At 46.7% G+C, this 16800-nt stretch overlaps 1 protein-coding gene and 1 long non-coding RNA gene across 13 annotated transcripts in view; one reads left to right on the forward strand and one right to left on the reverse strand.

Annotated features, from left to right (window-relative positions):
• The window catches only part of GGT1 (gamma-glutamyltransferase 1), a 44524-nt gene extending 28450 nt beyond the window's left edge, over positions 1–16074 (forward strand). For 9 of the 12 annotated variants that reach the window (XM_027470075.3, XM_005023545.6, XM_005023546.6 and 6 more), the window contains exons 2-13: positions 5314–5481; positions 6109–6236; positions 6476–6565; positions 6823–7015; positions 8168–8325; positions 9437–9586; positions 10088–10224; positions 11077–11264; positions 12088–12215; positions 13069–13181; positions 14255–14368; positions 15235–16074. In XM_027470075.3, the coding sequence (XP_027325876.2) occupies positions 5318–5481; positions 6109–6236; positions 6476–6565; positions 6823–7015; positions 8168–8325; positions 9437–9586; positions 10088–10224; positions 11077–11264; positions 12088–12215; positions 13069–13181; positions 14255–14368; positions 15235–15378 (1707 nt within the window). In that variant the 5' untranslated portion in view covers positions 5314–5317 and the 3' untranslated portion in view covers positions 15379–16074. Of the gene's footprint in view, positions 1–3912; positions 4050–5088; positions 5222–5313; positions 5482–6108; positions 6237–6475; positions 6566–6822; positions 7016–8167; positions 8326–9436; positions 9587–10087; positions 10225–11076; positions 11265–12087; positions 12216–13068; positions 13182–14254; positions 14369–15234 lie in introns of those variants that run through there. The other 3 variants (XM_013103415.4, XM_005023551.6, XM_038187694.2) reach the window with 3 other exon arrangements.
• LOC139998807 (uncharacterized) lies at positions 3962–5414 on the reverse strand. Its single transcript, XR_011803763.1, has 4 exons — positions 5273–5414; positions 5128–5178; positions 4178–4248; positions 3962–4096 (listed from the first exon to the last, which is right to left on the reverse strand). It is a non-coding gene; the product is annotated as an uncharacterized lncRNA (long non-coding RNA).
• Positions 16075–16800: the final 726 nt, after the last annotated feature.

Genomic DNA, 16800 nt, shown 5'->3' on the forward strand with positions numbered 1-16800 from the left:
ATGCCTGCCGGTCGCCAGGAAGATCAGTACCTGACAGGAGATCTCTGCTTGTCTGTCTGCCTGCATGGTTGGTTGGAGAACCAGAGTCCTGATCAGAGGCATCCTTGTGACAGCTACACTAAGTCAAAAGGCTTAAGGGAGAAAAATATTTAGCATGTGAACATGTAGGTCAGAATCTCAGCTGGCTTAAATTCGTGTCTTATTTCAGTAACTGCAGGGCAAGGCTGCACAGGGAGGTTTATGTGGGAAAGTCAGACCTCTGTGTTTGAGTGCATGGCAGAAGGCACAGGGAAACAAACCCTTTTCTGTTGGGACAGTTCTCAAAAGGATAATGCTTTGAAGGTTGTCTGTCCTAATAAAGCTTTAGAAGAGCAGGAGTTAACATGATTGCTAACAAAGTCAACGAGGCTTTGCCATTTGGGCTGTGAAGTGCTGTCAGTACAGCCTGCACCAGCTCACCCACTGCTACTGTGGGACTATTTGCAGTGAGGTGCAAAGACCCCCTTGCAATCACAGAGCTCTAACCCGGTAGGCAGGAGGCAAATCTGATGTTACAACTGCATTTGTAATTTTTACCTCATTGTGTAAGGTGTTTGTCCCCTGGCCTTTGGGTAATGATGCCATGTATTAACCGTCCAGGACATAAATCCTGTGGATTGTGTAACGAAGGAGCGGCTGATGGGGAATGGGCAACCTAAGCTTCGGATTTGTGTTGGTTTGGTCCTAGTTTTCTTCAGTGCAAGCCCTGTTGGAGCAAATAACCCCAGCTAATTAGCTGCTTAGAGGCTGAGAGCCTGGATATTGCTGCAAATGGAAACAGAACTTGCTGGCCGTTGTCCTTACTGCCAGCTGAGGGTATGTGTGGTTAGCAGTTATACATGAGGATTTAAGCTGTCAGCTGGCTAATTGGGTGTGAACACAGACTCTTGGCTCAAAGAACTCTCACAGATGAAGAAATAATTTGCTTTGTTTGCTGCACCACTTCTCAGCGAGCTGCTGGTGAGAAAAGAAAGCAAGGTGCTAGCTGGGGACCCAGCAGCAGCTTGGTGGTTGGTGAGAAATGCTTGCCCTGGCTGATCTCCTGGGAAAAGCCCTAGGAAATACCTGCTAAAACAGGACTTCGGTAGGAAGGTGGGATGTGCACACCTGATCCTGAAGCACAGTATCAGCACAGGTAGCTGTCAGACGGTCTCTTATACACTTCACATGGCTCCACCTGTGTGATCGGTTATGGGCATCCTCCTTAGGTTGTCATTAATGGTGGATCAGTAACGGGACTTCTGTGTGACCAGCCCCAGACCTCTGCTAGCAGCCTGGGCCTGCTCTCTTAGGGCCTGTGTTGGGTTATGCTCCCGTGGGCCATCCTGCGGCCACTCACTGTTACATGCATTATCGCTCAGAAGTCACTGATGGTTGACTCTACACGACAATAGGGTGCAAGAGCAGTATTTCAGCTCTGTTATTAATACCTATTTAAATACGGTAATGGTATGGATATGGATTGGACTTTGGGTTTTAGCAGAGGAGCGCAGCCTGTGTCCTGTGATTCATGGATGTTTAATGTATCCTTGCGTAACGTGTGCTGCCTGAGGAAGGCAGGGGCTGATGGCCCAGTGTTGGCTACTGGACTAGAGGCGGGAGGATGAGGAACTCTTAGGAGTGGGTGTGGAGGTATGCAGATGCTGCAAGATGGTTTTTAAGCACAAGCCTGCTTGGTTAAAGTTTGTGGTTAAAGTTTTAGGAGATGTCAGAGGATGCTTTTTGTACTACTTCATTCAGTCACAAGGCCTGACTGTACCTGGATTCCTTTGTCATCCTTTGGTATCCCATTCTTCTCTCTTCCCTGTTTTCAGGCCTGGCACCCCTCCTCTCTCTGCCTTTCAGTTCTCCTGGGGCTTTCCATGACCATGGCAGGTTCCTTATCTCTACAGCATGCCCAGCCCTGTTGGCAGAGCTGCTCAGACCCTGCCTGATACTAACTAGTCTGTCGCACTGGGGCTCTTTTAAACCCCAACCTGTCATATTTAAACAAAGCTGCGAAAATTGACTTATCTACAGCTCAGTGGAGTTACTCACACAGGTGTAACTTTCCTACTTGCTGGTACTCCCCTTCTTCCAGTATAAATCAAGACAGACTGTGAAAATTCATTTTAAATTTCATGTCTAGGACTGGATCTTGGACCTTTATGACACTGAGAAGTCACCACATTGCTTTTAATGTCCTTATATCCTGTCTCCTGGAGGGCTGCTGCTGAGCAGCACAGTGTGACCGAATTGCTAGCCAAGCTTCCAAAGAGCTGGATTTGGCAGAGGTCTGCAGGTTAAAACCAGCCTCAGCGGACAATGGTCAGGGGAGCCAGCTCAGGTGGTGGCAATAAATTATACTATAATTTAATAAATTATATTTTTAATAATTAATTTAATAAATTATACTATAATTTTTATATATTTATACTAAATATAACTCCCAGCAATAAATTATAGCTGCAGCTCCACTTCAGAGTGCTCCTCAGAAGGAGCATTGGTGTGAAAACCTAGCTGTTCCTGCAGGGAGCAGCTTTTTTCGAGGTGGGTCAGAGTAAGGATGTCTGCAGCCTCCTCATCTATCGCCCGATTGCTGTACGGCAAACAAAATGCCTCTTTGGCACTCTGCTGTGCTGCAGCTAGGAGGGCAGGATGGGCTGTGCAAGGGATGCTTCCCACTAGCGTCTGACCTGAAATAGGTCAAGGAGCTTATGGGAGTTGAGCTGGCAGTTAAGGTGGAGAGAATTATTCTCGCCTGAGTTTGCACTCTGTGCTGTTGCAGAGGGGAAGGCTGCAGATCTTTAATTCGTACACCTGTGCCTTCCCTAGCAGGACCAATCTGACAGCTTGCACAGATGCACCTTTAAAGGGCATCCACTTTTTCTGGCCCCACTTCTGTCCCAGCCTGGAGGTACCCGATGCAGTGCCCAGCAATTGGTGGCTCTTATTCAGGGCAGTCTGCGGGCTTGTTCCTGCCCCCAGCAGTGCGTGTTATCCTCGCCCCAGGGGCAGGCAGGCGGCCAGTGCTTCGCCTGAGGCTGAGGGCCCTTGTCCAGGTCTGTGCACTCACCCGGCAGCTGTGCACTCAGCGTTCAGCTCTGTGGGACTGGGAGATGCTCCTGAGTGCCATCCAAACCCTGGGAGGAGGTGTAAGAGAGAGCAGAGGCACCATCTGACATTTCCCCTTCTTTCTTGCTCTCAGAATGATTTGTGTGACGAGGCAGAAAAATCTTTACAGGAGCCCAGCCGTGAGGCAGGCAGCCCCAGAGGAGAACCACACAGCCCGAGCCAGGAGCCTACGGGTTAACGCGCAGCACCGGGCTTGGGTCACCCCAGGCTTGAGGAACAGCCCAGATGAAACAAAGTACCTTCTGCCCAGCTGGGGCGCAGATAAAAGATCCCATGGCATTTCTTGTGAAGCCTGGAGGAGACTGCCAGTGCTGAAGCTGAACTCTCTCTGCCAACAAACAAAACTGTCTTTAAACTCCGAGGCTGTGTGTGAGCTATTGTTGGGGACATAATGGCTTCTCTGTTTCCCTGCACAGTCACTGCTCTGCAAACACACCACTAGTCTCTTTTAAAAGTAGTTGAGTGTAAATTAAGTTCTGAACCAGAGAAGAGGTTTCACCCATTTACTTTTCCCTGCCCTTGTTTGACGTTTGTTGACAGAACAGCACATACAGTAGATTTATACCCTGGTTTGAGTTGCCTTCCTTGGGGGTGGACATCTTTTGTGCTGACTGAGACTCACAGACACAGGGCTTGGATAAAAAATGGGTACATACCTTCTTTCTAAAATAACAGGAGTGGGGGTAAGGCTGTGCTGAGGGGCAGTGCTTGCTAATCTCCTCCCTCTGAGGAGTGTTTCAGTTTGGCTGGCCTGGCCTGTTTTCTCTAGTTAGGTCAGCATTGGCACACTCACTGTTTCCTAGTCCTGCGTATGCCGCTGCTGCAAGGCACCAAATGCTGCTCTGACTGCTGGAGGTTGCGCTACCTGGGGCTGTTGAACATCCACAGAGGGTGAGGTTGGTGGATCCTCTCTTCATTCGCAGTGCCATGGATTGGTTTGTCTCTGAGGAAAGCAGATGCTTCAGTAAGGTAAAGGGTATCTTGACTATTGCACAAGTATCGTAGTCATGGTGAAAAGCCAAACCTGTGCTACACAGGGGGAGGTTGGTCCCTGAAGGTGATTTGATGAATTTAGATCTTTTTGATGGAACAATTCTGTAATGAGAAAGAAAATGGGTCAAAGAGTAGTTCAAGCCATATTTCATGAACTGTCAGTCCTAGCGAGATATCACTGACTTTCCATTCCCTCAATAGCTCTTAGCTTGGTGTGTGTCTGGAATACACTTGCTGCAGATCGTCTCTGTGATCTATTCTCACCCACCAATGAAGTGCAACCCTGTGCACCCCATGAGCAACTTTCTGCAGGAGGGGGAAGCATGGAGAAATAGGAACTGGCCACCACCTTCTAGAAGTGGCAGGCTCATTGGAGAGGCATTCTGGCCAAGGACCCTGAGCAGAAGGGGGTGCTATGCTTGCCCTGGGGTGCACCAAATAGAGTCTTATTATTGACTAAGATGTGTATTGTACTGGTTAGTTGCAACCTCCTGGACAGGGAGGGACTTCTTCAAAGCCATGGCATTTAAAAGCAGGTAATATGAAGTTAAAGCTCTGAATTTTTCCACTAAAGATGATGCAAATCATAACTAACACCAGTTATGTTCTGCTCATCTGACCTATGTAACTGCTGTTGTTTTGGGGTGTGAAAGATAAGACAGGTGTATCTTATATATAGATATCAACCAGGTGATAGCTGCTGGCTTGGGGCCTTTTCACTGCAGGGGCTATAGCACTTCAGAGCTGTTACCAAGGCTTCCAGGAGTCTGTAGGGTCCCCATCCTTCCCAACAGAGAAGCAACTTAAATATTTGCTGATAGCTAAAATCCTCAGAGAATAAAGCCACAGAGCAAATAGTTCTCTTGTTGAAATTGTTCACTTCCTCATCTTCTAGAAGATCCCCTCCCCTCTTGATAGTCACTTTCACTTCAAAGCAGGACTTCGCCCTAATGGAACTGTCAAGGCCAGAATTGGGCTCACCTCTCCTCGTTGCTCCTTGTAAAACCGCCCTTCCACGTGCAGAGCCGTCAACTGCCAGGGAGAGAGGGGAAATGGTGGATATGAAAGAAGATAGGTGAAAAGACTCCTCTTGTGCCTGATCATCTGTTCCCTAGCTCCCACATACCCCAGAAGCAGCAAGATTGATGATCCTGTCTCTTCCCACAGAAAGATGAAGAAGCGCTATGTGGTGGCTGTAGTCCTGACTGTAGTCCTACTGGGGCTCATCTTGTTCCTGGGACTCTTCTTCGGACTGCGCTCTGACTCAGAGGACACACACACCTATAAGAGGGCGGCTGTGGCTACAGACGCGGGGCAGTGCTCAATAATTGGAAGGTACCCGCTAATTCTGCTGTGACTCTTGCTATCACTGACAGCTCTTGCACAAGACAAAACTGTTCTGTTCTGTTTTCCTGGTGTGTGCAGGTGCAACCCTGGCAGCTGCACAGCACAGATACTCTCATCTCCCTGTAGAACGAGGAGGCCGTAGCAAAACCTGGGCTCTCATGATGCCCAAACAATGTTACTGCAGTCACTCAAAGATAGTACGGTAGACAAAGATTCTCTAGGCACAGAAACTACAGGAATGAGAGATGCTTTTCAAGCTTTTCTTAGAATTTGTTCTTCAGTTCCAGATGCAAGTGATGCAGATTTCAGGCTCCTTCGAGCTGTCGTTTCCGAAGTAATGAGTGTGGCTGGGATGTCAGCCTCCCCCATGTACTTTGACACATCTTGCTATCTTCAAGCTAGATTGTATGCTTCTCAATTGAGGGGTGATCTGGTCTGTACCCAGACCATTAGGATTTCTTCCCTAAGGAGACAGAAGCTCAAACATCCTATTCCTGGGAACCTTTAGACCAGGTGTGGATGAAAGTTCCTTAGAGAGAGTCTGTAATATCTTCTCTGATGAGTTGACTGATGAGTGACATGTCACCATAAGATGCCTTCTCTGCTGTGCCTCAGGGACATCCTTCAGCAAGGTGGATCTGCGGTAGATTCTGCAATTGCAGCTCTGCTCTGTGTGGGACTCATGAACGCTCACAGCATGGGCATTGGAGGGGGACTGTTCTTTACCATCTACAACAGCACAGGTAAGGAATAAGGCCATACATATCTGGAACAGGTCCACCCATCTATCTAAAGCACAGAGGGGTTATTTATGCTACCTGAGTCAAGGTAAGAGGCTGACTCTCCTAGTCTCTGTAGGACCATGCTGTCCTCAAAATATCTGCCAAGAAACTGGCTCCCAGTGATCAGACTTACTCAGCACAGACCATGCCTGGGTGCTGAGTTCAGAGCTAATCATCTTGTTTCCTTCCTGTCTTTAAAGGAAAAGTGGAAATCATTAATGCAAGAGAGGTGGCACCAAAAAGAGCCTCGGAGGCCATGTTTGGGAACAACACACAGCTCTCTCTGAAAGGTATGGCAAAGGTTATTTCACTGCTTTGGGGGTCCACACAGCTCCAACATTAGCTGCTACTGACCTGTCTGGATAAAGAACATTTTTTATGGTTATGTTCTTGCATATCTACAGAATTTCTGACCTGCATCTTGCCGAAAATGTCCTCTATGCAGTCTTTTAAAGGCTAACAGATAAGCCCAGCTCTACCTCCTACTCCAGTAATTGGTTTTTGTTTTCTTGCTTTGGAAAACTAATAAATTCTTTGTCTGCTCCAGGAGGATTGTCCATCGCTGTTCCCGGAGAAATCCGTGGCTATGAACTGGCTCACAAACGTCATGGCAGGCTGGCGTGGAAAGACCTGTTTATGCCCAGTGTCAAGTTGGCAAGAGAAGGATTCCCTATTGGGAAAGGCCTTGCAGCAGCCATCAAATCAAGAGAGACGTCAATTGAAAACAACCCCTCACTGTGGTAGGTAGAGAAGTCTCACTGTGGCAGGTAGAGTAGTTGCAGATCTGTGCAGAGAAATTTGGGGTTACTGCATCCTAGCTGAAGAATCTGTGTTTCTGTAATGTAATGTTTGTGAGCCTGTGCCTGCCCTGCAGTGACTGTACTCACTGCACCTGCTGATGTTCCAGCTCCCTGAAGGTGTTAAATTATGTGGCCAATTTTGGGGATGTTCATTCCTGGCTTTTAAAGGGGGAGATAAATTCTACTCTTAAAGTCCATTTGTCTGAGCAGAGATGGAGCTGAAGTACATGCTGGGATGCATCTGTCAAATGGCGATGTTTGTCTGAATCCTCAGCCTTTCCTCAGGCTGTAAGTGCACTAAACTAATATTACCTGCATTTGGGACAATTGCAGGGTATATTTTTCTCCTTGAACATCTCATCTGCTGTCAGGCAGTGGGTTGCTGGGTCATCTCTTCCTCTACAGTCAGCCTTCCCAGAGCAATGCTTCCGATCATCTACTTCTGGCAATGACTGTGAACACAGAGGATTTTAAATACACTTCCTCTTACAGTCCCATGGTGTCTGTGTCCAGCCCCACTGGAGATCATGCTTAATCTTTTCTTTTCCTGCCAGCTGCAGGTTGGTTTGCAATTCCAAATGGGATGTACAGTCTGGACTCCTGTACTTCCATCTGGCAGGTCCACAGCATCATATCCATGATCCCTGATGAGGGAGCTAGAAAGGGACCTGTCTACTTGGAAGTGCTCTGACCATCAGGAATCAGAATGCATTCTCTTGGACTCACTGGAAGCTTTGAGCCTTTTAGCTTCATAGTCTGTGCTCTGAAACTGAACTGCTTGAGTTCAAGGACTATGGTCTCTCGTGGGCATCTTGAAGCAGTTAACCCCATGGGCAGGTAGGAAGGGTGGCCTGCCTTGGTAACAAAGATTCACACTCCCTCCAATAGGCTTCACTGAAAAAATTCTGAGCAATGTGGAATCCCAGGTCAGAAAACCACTGTTCAGTTATATGTCCCGATGCAAGGACAGTTCCTCTCCTCTCCACAAAGGCACTAGCATGAGCAGTCGAATACTGTGTCAGCTGATACAGCTACGCGTAGTTTTGAACGTGTCTCTCAGATGTGATCTTCTCAATCTTCTTTCTCCATTAGCGAAGTGTTCTGCAGAGGAGGGAAAATTCTGCAAGAGGGTGATATTGTCAAGATGCCTAAACTAGCCGACACATATGAGACTATAGCCAATGAAGGAGCAGATGCCTTTTACACAGGAAGCCTGGCAAAACAGATCATCGCTGACATCCAGAGTGTAGGTGAGAAACAGGACATCTGTTCAAAATAGCGTGAGTGCCTGACTGCTGCAGCTCAGCATCCAGGGAGGAGCTGGTGACCTGCAGAAGCCTTGGAAGCAGGTCAGGCCTGCTGCCTGAAATGCCACCTCTGAGACCCGTGGCAACAGGAGGCACAAGAGAAGCTGTTTTAGTACTTTAATGGATGTGTTTGAAACCCAATTAGAAATGGGGGGTAGATACTGTACATTTTCGCACCATATAGTCTACCAAGTCTTATGTGTTCCTGGGCATCACATAGTGGATACATGCTGTTTACAGAGCCTAAGTCCAGCAAGTTACCGTCCCTGGCGGGTTGCATAAGAAAAGGTTGGATGTGATACTTAGGGACCTGGTTTAGTGGGTGATACTGGTGGTAGGGGGATAGTTGGACCAGGTGATCTTGGAGGTCTTTTCCAACCTTAATTATTCTATGATTCTAAAAGTTTCTACCTGAAACAATACATACATGGTCCTGTAAACTCTTAAGTTGTTTAATCTCTCAATGCCACTAGATGGTGGCAGTACCCTATCCTTGCTAGCTAGCATTGGCTAGCTTCAGAGAAACTCACGGGCATAAGTCATTTCCTGGATTTATTTGTGATGATTAATTACTGTCTTCCCCTTTCTGATTAAAAAAAAAAAAAAACAACAAAAAAACAAAAACAACAAAAAAAAAAAAAAAAAAAAAAAAAAAAAAAAAAAAAAAAACAATGGAATGTACCTGTTATTCTGTTTGTTGGGTAGCACAAAACATCTGCACCCAAAAGCTGCATCCTTCCCCTGTAAGGAGTGTTCTTAAGGACATTTTGTTCCCTGCCATTGCTGGTGTCTTTTGTAGAAATAGATGGATCACCAGATTTTTGGCTGCTGCAAATCAGTCCAACTTCAAGCTTAGACTACCTGAGCCTTGGCTGGATCTATCAAGGAATAAATCCATCTCCTGTGCACCTATCTTTGCTCCCTTTACCTTGCAACTTTTTTGCTTTGTCTGTGTTCCCTCTTGACCTTACTGTGACGCCTGGTATAAGCGTATGACCTCCTCTTCCCACCAGAGATCACAAGCCCACGTCTATAGTTTCCTTCTCTGTTCCAGGGGGGATTGTCTCAATGGATGACCTGCGGGACTACAGTGCAACGGTGATTGAAGATCCCATACAGGTTACGCTTGGGGAGTTTACCCTCTACACACCTAGTGCCCCCCTGAGCGGCCCAGTGCTAGCCCTCATTTTCAACATACTGAAAGGTGAGAGTGCCACTGAGCAGTGCCCTACTGGCAGCAGGAGCTGGGAGAGTTCCAAAGACAACTGCTCTTTTGGTTATGGGAGCTGGGTCTCAATAGCCCTCCAGCAGATAGGTCTGAGACCCCAGAAAAGGATCAGAGATGTGGAAACATTCCTGGTCTACTTTAAACTCAGGGACATCACCTTTCTACCTGAAATAGAAGTGCAAGAGGAAAAATATGCTTCTGAATGCAGCACTTCCCAGGTACCTGAATGGGTGGAAATGAACTTGTACTTGCAGCTTCTTTAGAAAACATCTCCCCAGATACAAATCCCGCTGATGCCTCCCACAGTGCTCAAAACTACTAGAGCTCCTGTGCTCTCCATGCAGAGGTTAGGACAGTGCAGTGACTGCATCTCTGTAGAGACTCAGTTTCAAGATGATCCCATACAACAGTTTTATTAGCAGCCTGTTGACTGTGTACTTTGCTTTGTGTTCACAGTGGTTTGTCTTCTGTTGCCAGGATATAATTTCTCTGCTGACAGCATCAAAACTGTGGAGAAGAAAGGTCTGACTTACCACCGCATTGTGGAGGCCTTTCGCTTTGCCTACGCCAAGAGGACTTTACTGGGAGATCCAAAATATGTCAACATTACAGAGGTACCTGGCAAAAGCCTTTTCTTTCTGCAACACCCAGGCTACTGGAACATGGCTTTTTGGTTTTGGGTGACTAAACATTGTCAGGGATGCTCTGCACCACCTGCTATTGACAGGCACTGAAATATCTCTGAATCAAAATGGGAAGTCCTTATGCGACTCATGGCTGAGCTGTGAGGGATATAAATGGAGGAAACCTTCCCGCTATTAGGAAAAGCAAAATCCTCAATTGACCAGGAGCATTTGAGTATATTTAGGGCTAACCCTCCCATTTTTCATAGTCTTTGGAGTCATTGCCTAGATGATACTCTCAGCACCCTTGTGGCTCTCTAACCACAGTCCTACCTATAGTAAATGGACCTACGGAGGAGAAGGGGTGAGGCAGGAAACCTGCTTTTTCCAACTTCACACTTTGTGCTTTTACTTCTGTGATTCTCCAAAAGCAGCAGGATCTGAGCACAGCCCAGCTTGATGGACACAAATTTGCAACTTACCGAGCAATGATCAGAGCTTGCCTTGGTCTAGTCCTCTCAACCTGACCCCTCTTCTCTCATCTCTGAAGCAAGTGTAACAGTGCTTGCCTACACCTTACAGCAGTGTTGAGGACAGCTTTCCATAGATCTGCAATAATGGATGCTGATTAACTTCCCACATAAAGGGGCGCATTGTACAGCTTCTTCCATGACTCTTTGGTACAGTGTCCATCTTTCAAGAAGGAGGAAAAGCCCTGCTGGAAAAATATAGCCTCACTGCTGGGATTTGCCACTCTTCTGTGGTCTGAAGTGTTGGATATCAGCCTCATACATGTCTCTTAAACTTAATCTGCTGAGTAACTGCATTGGATTTTTCTGACAGGCAATCAGAAACATGACGTCCGAGTTCTTTGCTGATAGTCTCCGAAGAAAAATCACAGACAACACTTCCCATCCAGTTGACTACTACGAGCCAGTATATTACACTCCAGATACTGCCGGTACATCCCACCTCTCCATTGTGGCTGATGATGGCAGTGCTGTGTCCGCCACCAGCACCATCAACCAATAGTATGAGCTCAGACATTACTTCTGTGTAGGCCTCTGCCATCTTCCTAGTGGTGGTTCTGTGGTTGGTATAAAACATCGCTGTCATCTCCGTAGCGGGGCTGTGATGGGTAGCACTGTTGATGGGCACTTCTGCTAAGCTTACAGGTCAGTTCTTAATGCTGAGACTTGCGTAGTTGGGTCAGAGGACAGGATATGTGAAGTGGGGTCCTCTGTCATGTTGGGTTCACCCACTGAGGAAATATCCACTGCATCTGGATTTTCTCATAAGCAGTGGTATCACTGCAGGCTCTGATTTCCCAGGCATCTGGAAGGAATTTGAGCTAATGCAGCTGGTCTGAAAGCACAGTATTTGTCTAGAGTGCTGTCAGGAAGAGCTGTGTTCTGTATACATGGTCTGAAGCTGGGGGAGGGTGGGAGGTTCTTTCTGTCCATAGAAAATGTCACTTGACACATCTAAGCACGACCCCAACCATTTCCAAAGATGGCAGTCTCTGAACTACGCTGCCTCTGAATGGAGTGCAGTACTGCCCGGTTGGAAGGGGATTAATTGTATTTTGCTGCTGTGCTTTTCTTCCCCTCAGGGTCCTTGCAGGGGAGCTACACAGCAGGATGCTGGGCTGCCTTTCCTCTTTGTGTAGCTAGCTGTGTGCTCACAGTATAAACTGCTTCCTTCCCCCAAGGGGTGACAGAATGTCCTTTGCAACACAAGGGAGTGGAGAGTTCCTCCCATCAAATTCCAGTTTTCACATTGCAGTAATTCACCTGAAGCTTGTCCTGGATTTCCTATGATCTTCACGTGTCTGCGCTAACTTGTTTTGTCTAGCTTTGGCTCTGACGTACGATCCAACGTGAGCGGAATCATATATAACGATGAGATGGATGACTTCAGCTCACCTTACATAATCAATGGATTTGGGATACCTCCTTCTCCAGCAAATTTCATAGCACCAGGTAGCTGTAAACTACCTTCCTGACTCCATCCTGTATCTCTATCTTGCATACTAAGGCTGTGGTATCTGCAAGGTAGGCTGCTGCATGTTTGAAATCAGCCACAGATCTGGGGCTTTCTGCAGAGTGGAGGTGAACATGAGGCACGTGGCATCCCTGCCAAAAGTGCACTCCCAGCCTCCTCTGGTATACCCTGAAGAAGGAGAAGCCATCTGAAGAAAACCTCCTGGGCACGCCTCCTTCCAGCAACCAGAAATCCTTTTGCAGGGAGCTCAGAGCATATCAAGTGAAATGACTTGGGGATATGAAAGATTTCTTTGAACTTACTAGTAGGAGGGAGGCAGCAGCAGGAGCTGACTGCTAAGTGTTACACGGCCCTATCCAGCCTTATCCCTGTGCTGTTGTGGGTTCTGTAGGACAGCTCCAGACAGACTTATTTCATGCACCTAACCAAGCACCCTGCCTGCTCCATCACTGCTTCCTGCAGAGCCATCTCATTGCCACAGCAGTGGGCTTGGGGTTCTGTCACCCTCCTGTACCATGTTTTGGAGAGAGACAGGGAAGTGATAGGAAGTCCCACAGTTTAGAGGAGGCAGCTGCATGATGGACAATCCCAACTGGGACAGAACCATGGAGGCAGGCACCTTCAGCCTCTGCACAAAATACCAGGGTTCAGCTTTGCATTGTGGTAGCAACAAGATGTGTACGGGGGACACTGGGACCCCCGAGGGATGAACAAGACCGCCTGAGTCAGGAAGGTGGATATGGAGGCTCTGGGTTTAGATGTGGAGTGGGAGCCGGCAGTCTGTAAGCTACAGGTGGAAAGCTGAGCCTCTGTTGCATCTGTCCCCGACAGGTAAACAACCGATGTCCTCCATGTGCCCCTCCATCTTGGTGGACAAATCAAAAAAGGTCAGGATGGTGGTTGGTGCTTCTGGAGGAACAAAAATAACCACAGCAACAGCACTGGTATGTGATGATGTGGGCAATCTGGGGGCAAAGGTGAGGCAAAACAAAGTGGGGGAGAGGCAGTGTTTGGGGTTAAGGGGTTCATGCCTATGATATGACCATAGCCATGGCTCCCTGCTGCAGGCCTGGGGGCTGAAAGAAAGGTTCATGCCTGGCCTTCTGAGGGCCAGGCCTTCAACCCCAACTCCTGCTTGCCAGAGCGTCAAAGGGTCTCTCAATAAATTACTTCAGTGACTCTGGGTTTTTCCTTTGGCAAATTGTTCTTAACACTTGTAGGAGATTTATGACTTTGGTTTAGCTTTGACTTCTGAATTGCCATGAACTCTTTTCCTAGTTTAGAGTCATTCTCATCCAACCCCCCAAACTTCAGGTGAAAGTCATGCAGAGTAGCTAAATTAAGAACTTAGGCCAGGCATGGTATCATCTGAGAGACAGGCTCTTTGTGACCTGCTGTGGCAGCCAGTCAAAGGCCCAGATAGACCAAAAATGACTGTAGGGGAAAGCAGTCCCCAGTGCTAGTGCACACAGCCATCCAGAGCACCAGGCTGCAGCCTGCTTTCTGGCTAAGGCAGGGGAAAAGGCTCTGAAACAACTGCTGCAAGCAGTTTTCAAAGCCCTTCATCCTGAGGCTGTTTTCACTTGCCAGCAGCTCCAACCTGCAGTCTAAGCAAATGGGGATGAGCCAGGTTTATGGAAACTGGTTGCACAGTAGCAAGAAACTGTAACTGTACGTTCGCACTGACGTGACTGCTGCTTGTCTAAATAAGTCAGATTGGGCTTACTCACAGCAGGATAAATCCAGCTTGAGGATCTGGTCCTTCTCCTGTGTTCATTTTAGCCAGTCTTGGTCTCTTTGTGTGGAATTCATCCTAAGCGTATACAAGCTGACTTGCTGCAATGTACCTGTGTTTTTCTTAGCCAAGAGAGGGAGTGCTGAAAGCAGCAGGAATTAGAAATTACATATTTTATGTGCTCTAGTGAACATCCTTCAGAAGTCTCTGCCTTTGTTGCTGCAAGGGTGAGATCTCTTTGAAGGCAACTAACTAACATTAAGGCTTTTTTGCGACTCTTAGACAATCATCAATTCCATCTGGTTTGGCTATGATGTGAAGAAAGCAGTGGAAGAGCCCAGAATTCATGATCAGCTGTTTCCCAATATCACGGAGCTTGAGGAGCAAATAGAGGAGGTTTGTCTGGCTTGAGGCTGGGTTGTATATGAGCTTTTTGTGTGGTGCTGGTGTTGTATTGTTGGGAAGGCATGTGTGTGTAGAAAATCGTGATGTGTTGCCAAATTTCCTAGGTAAGCAGTATTAAAGCTGGCACAAGAGCAGTACTGGGTCACAGTGAGCTGTTCAAAATGTACTTTTAGTCTGTCATATGGTTTTAAAGCCTAATGCATTCAAGCATGAGCTGTATCTGAAACTGAGGCTATATTTCTTCCAGCTTTTTGGCTCGAAGTACTTGCAAAACAGCAAGGATACTATTTTGCTTCAGGGCCTGAAGCATCCAAACAGTCTAAATCAGGTGACCCTCAGGAAACTCATGTTCTGTTGTGCTACCTCCTCACAAATCCTGAAGTGCTGCTGCAGAGCTAGCAAGGAAGAATTCACAGAGGGACCCAAGAACAGATGTGAAAATATTCTCACAGAAAAGGTCTCTGCAGCACTGTCAGTCTGAGAGCTGATGGCAGGATTCACCTTGCCTTTGGGGACCCAGGAGTTGGACTTGATGATCCTAGTGGGTCCCTTCCAACTCAGATATTCTATGAAATGTTACTTCCAGCTGTCAGTCATTATACAAGTATGCTCTTTGACCTGAAGTCACGCTCTTTGACCTGAGCACACACTCAACACCACAAATGCCGCACCTTCTCAATTCCACCTGAAAACCAGTGCATCCTAGAAAGCAGAAGGAAGAAGAGAGACAGCATGTAGTTTTAGGAGACGTACCTAATACAGGCACTGTATGCTTGGGTAGTCATGGAGGATTCAGGTCACAGACTACAGCACATGAGCAGTTTCTCCTGTTGTCCTCATGCACTTCTGCATTTCAGGGTATAGAAGAACAACTAAAGAAGAGAAAACATGACACCACACGAGTAACTGGCGGTGCGGTTGTGCAAGCCATTCTCAGAACAGATGATGGATGGGCTGCAGCCTCCGATTCCCGGAAAGGTGGCTTCCCTGCAGGCTACTGACCTGGTTCAGCTCCTTTTTGTCAGTGATCTAGTGACACTGAGGTGTGTCTGGGGGGGAAGATCCTTTAGGTCTGCAACTCAGGGAATTCTCACAGGAAAGAGAACAAATTTGCCTGTGATTCTATTGACAGAGCTGGGACTGATGTTCTCAACAGCCATGCCTAATGCCACAGCAGTGTGCTAAGACAAACATGTCTACCAGGACATGACCTCATTGAAGAATCTGTTCTGCTTTGAAGAGTTTGATTCCTGCCTCCTCTCCATCCCACGAAGTCAGATTGGGTACCTAGTTTTTGAAGAAGGTCCAGCTCACCCAAGCTGCAGGAAGTGTTTTGTTTGCACAGTTTCAGCTACCACAGTTTCAGTGTCCCTGTCACAGCTAGAGAAGAGATTTGTTTCTTGTTGAGTAGAGGAGTTACAGGACCATGGGAACTGGGTTTTCTAAGTTACAAACTAATTGATCTGTGCCACAGTGGTGAGCTCAGCTCTAGCCTGGGATAAACCTTCACAAACTCACCACTATTTCTTTTAACAAAAGATGTTTCTGCTTTTCACTTCAGTTGATTAATGGAGATGGATGGGTAACTTGGGAAGTGGCTTCAAACTTTCTTATATTTCTGTTGAGAAGGTCTAAAGGGAAGATACTACCTGTAAAACTCTGAGCACAATTAAAATAAATAAAAACGGAGCCACATATTTTTCTTGCCTGCACAGTTGATATTGCCAAAAGGGATGGTGAGAGTCAGCATGAAAGAAGCTCTTTAGAGATTTTTCTCTTTTGTTCACTCCTTTGATGAAGCTATGAATTTAAAAGATGATAAAGTGTCCAAAACAAATTTTTCTCCAGTTTTCTTCCTACCACATCATACTGCAGACCTGGACTACCAGAGTCTGTGTAAATCAACCCTCTGAAAAAGGGAACACTGCAGTTACTCATTTGAAGGTAAGTTGTAGTTAATCAGGCAATGACCTCTCAGAAATCTGTTCTGATACAGAACAGCTAACAGTGTCTGCCGCTGTGCATGAGTGGATTTTGGTGTTCACCTACCAGCATGGACTATCATATCGTATTATATATCAGATCACATAAACTTAGCCTGAGATCAAAAAATGAGTGTTCCCAGATATTTGTACACTCCAGGGATGTTTATGAAATCTTGGAAACACAGGTGACAGTAAGTGATATTATCTATGTGCCTTGTTGAAACTTCCTGTCAATTTGTAAGAAATGTATTGAAGGAAAAAAAAAAAAGATTTTAGGCATCATGCACCCAATAGTTTTTGGAATTGAGGCGAGTCTAGTTTCAAGGTAGAAGTGATAGCTAGGTAGACCATGGTTAAATCAAGTGTTTATGACTGAGATTCACGTTTGCTTGTATCACTCCCACAAAACGAGTGGCTTTTACCAAAAGTACCCTGGGA

Source organism: Anas platyrhynchos, chromosome 16 (genome assembly GCF_047663525.1).
Source record: "Anas platyrhynchos isolate ZD024472 breed Pekin duck chromosome 16, IASCAAS_PekinDuck_T2T, whole genome shotgun sequence".
Lineage (NCBI taxonomy): Eukaryota > Metazoa > Chordata > Aves > Anseriformes > Anatidae > Anas > Anas platyrhynchos.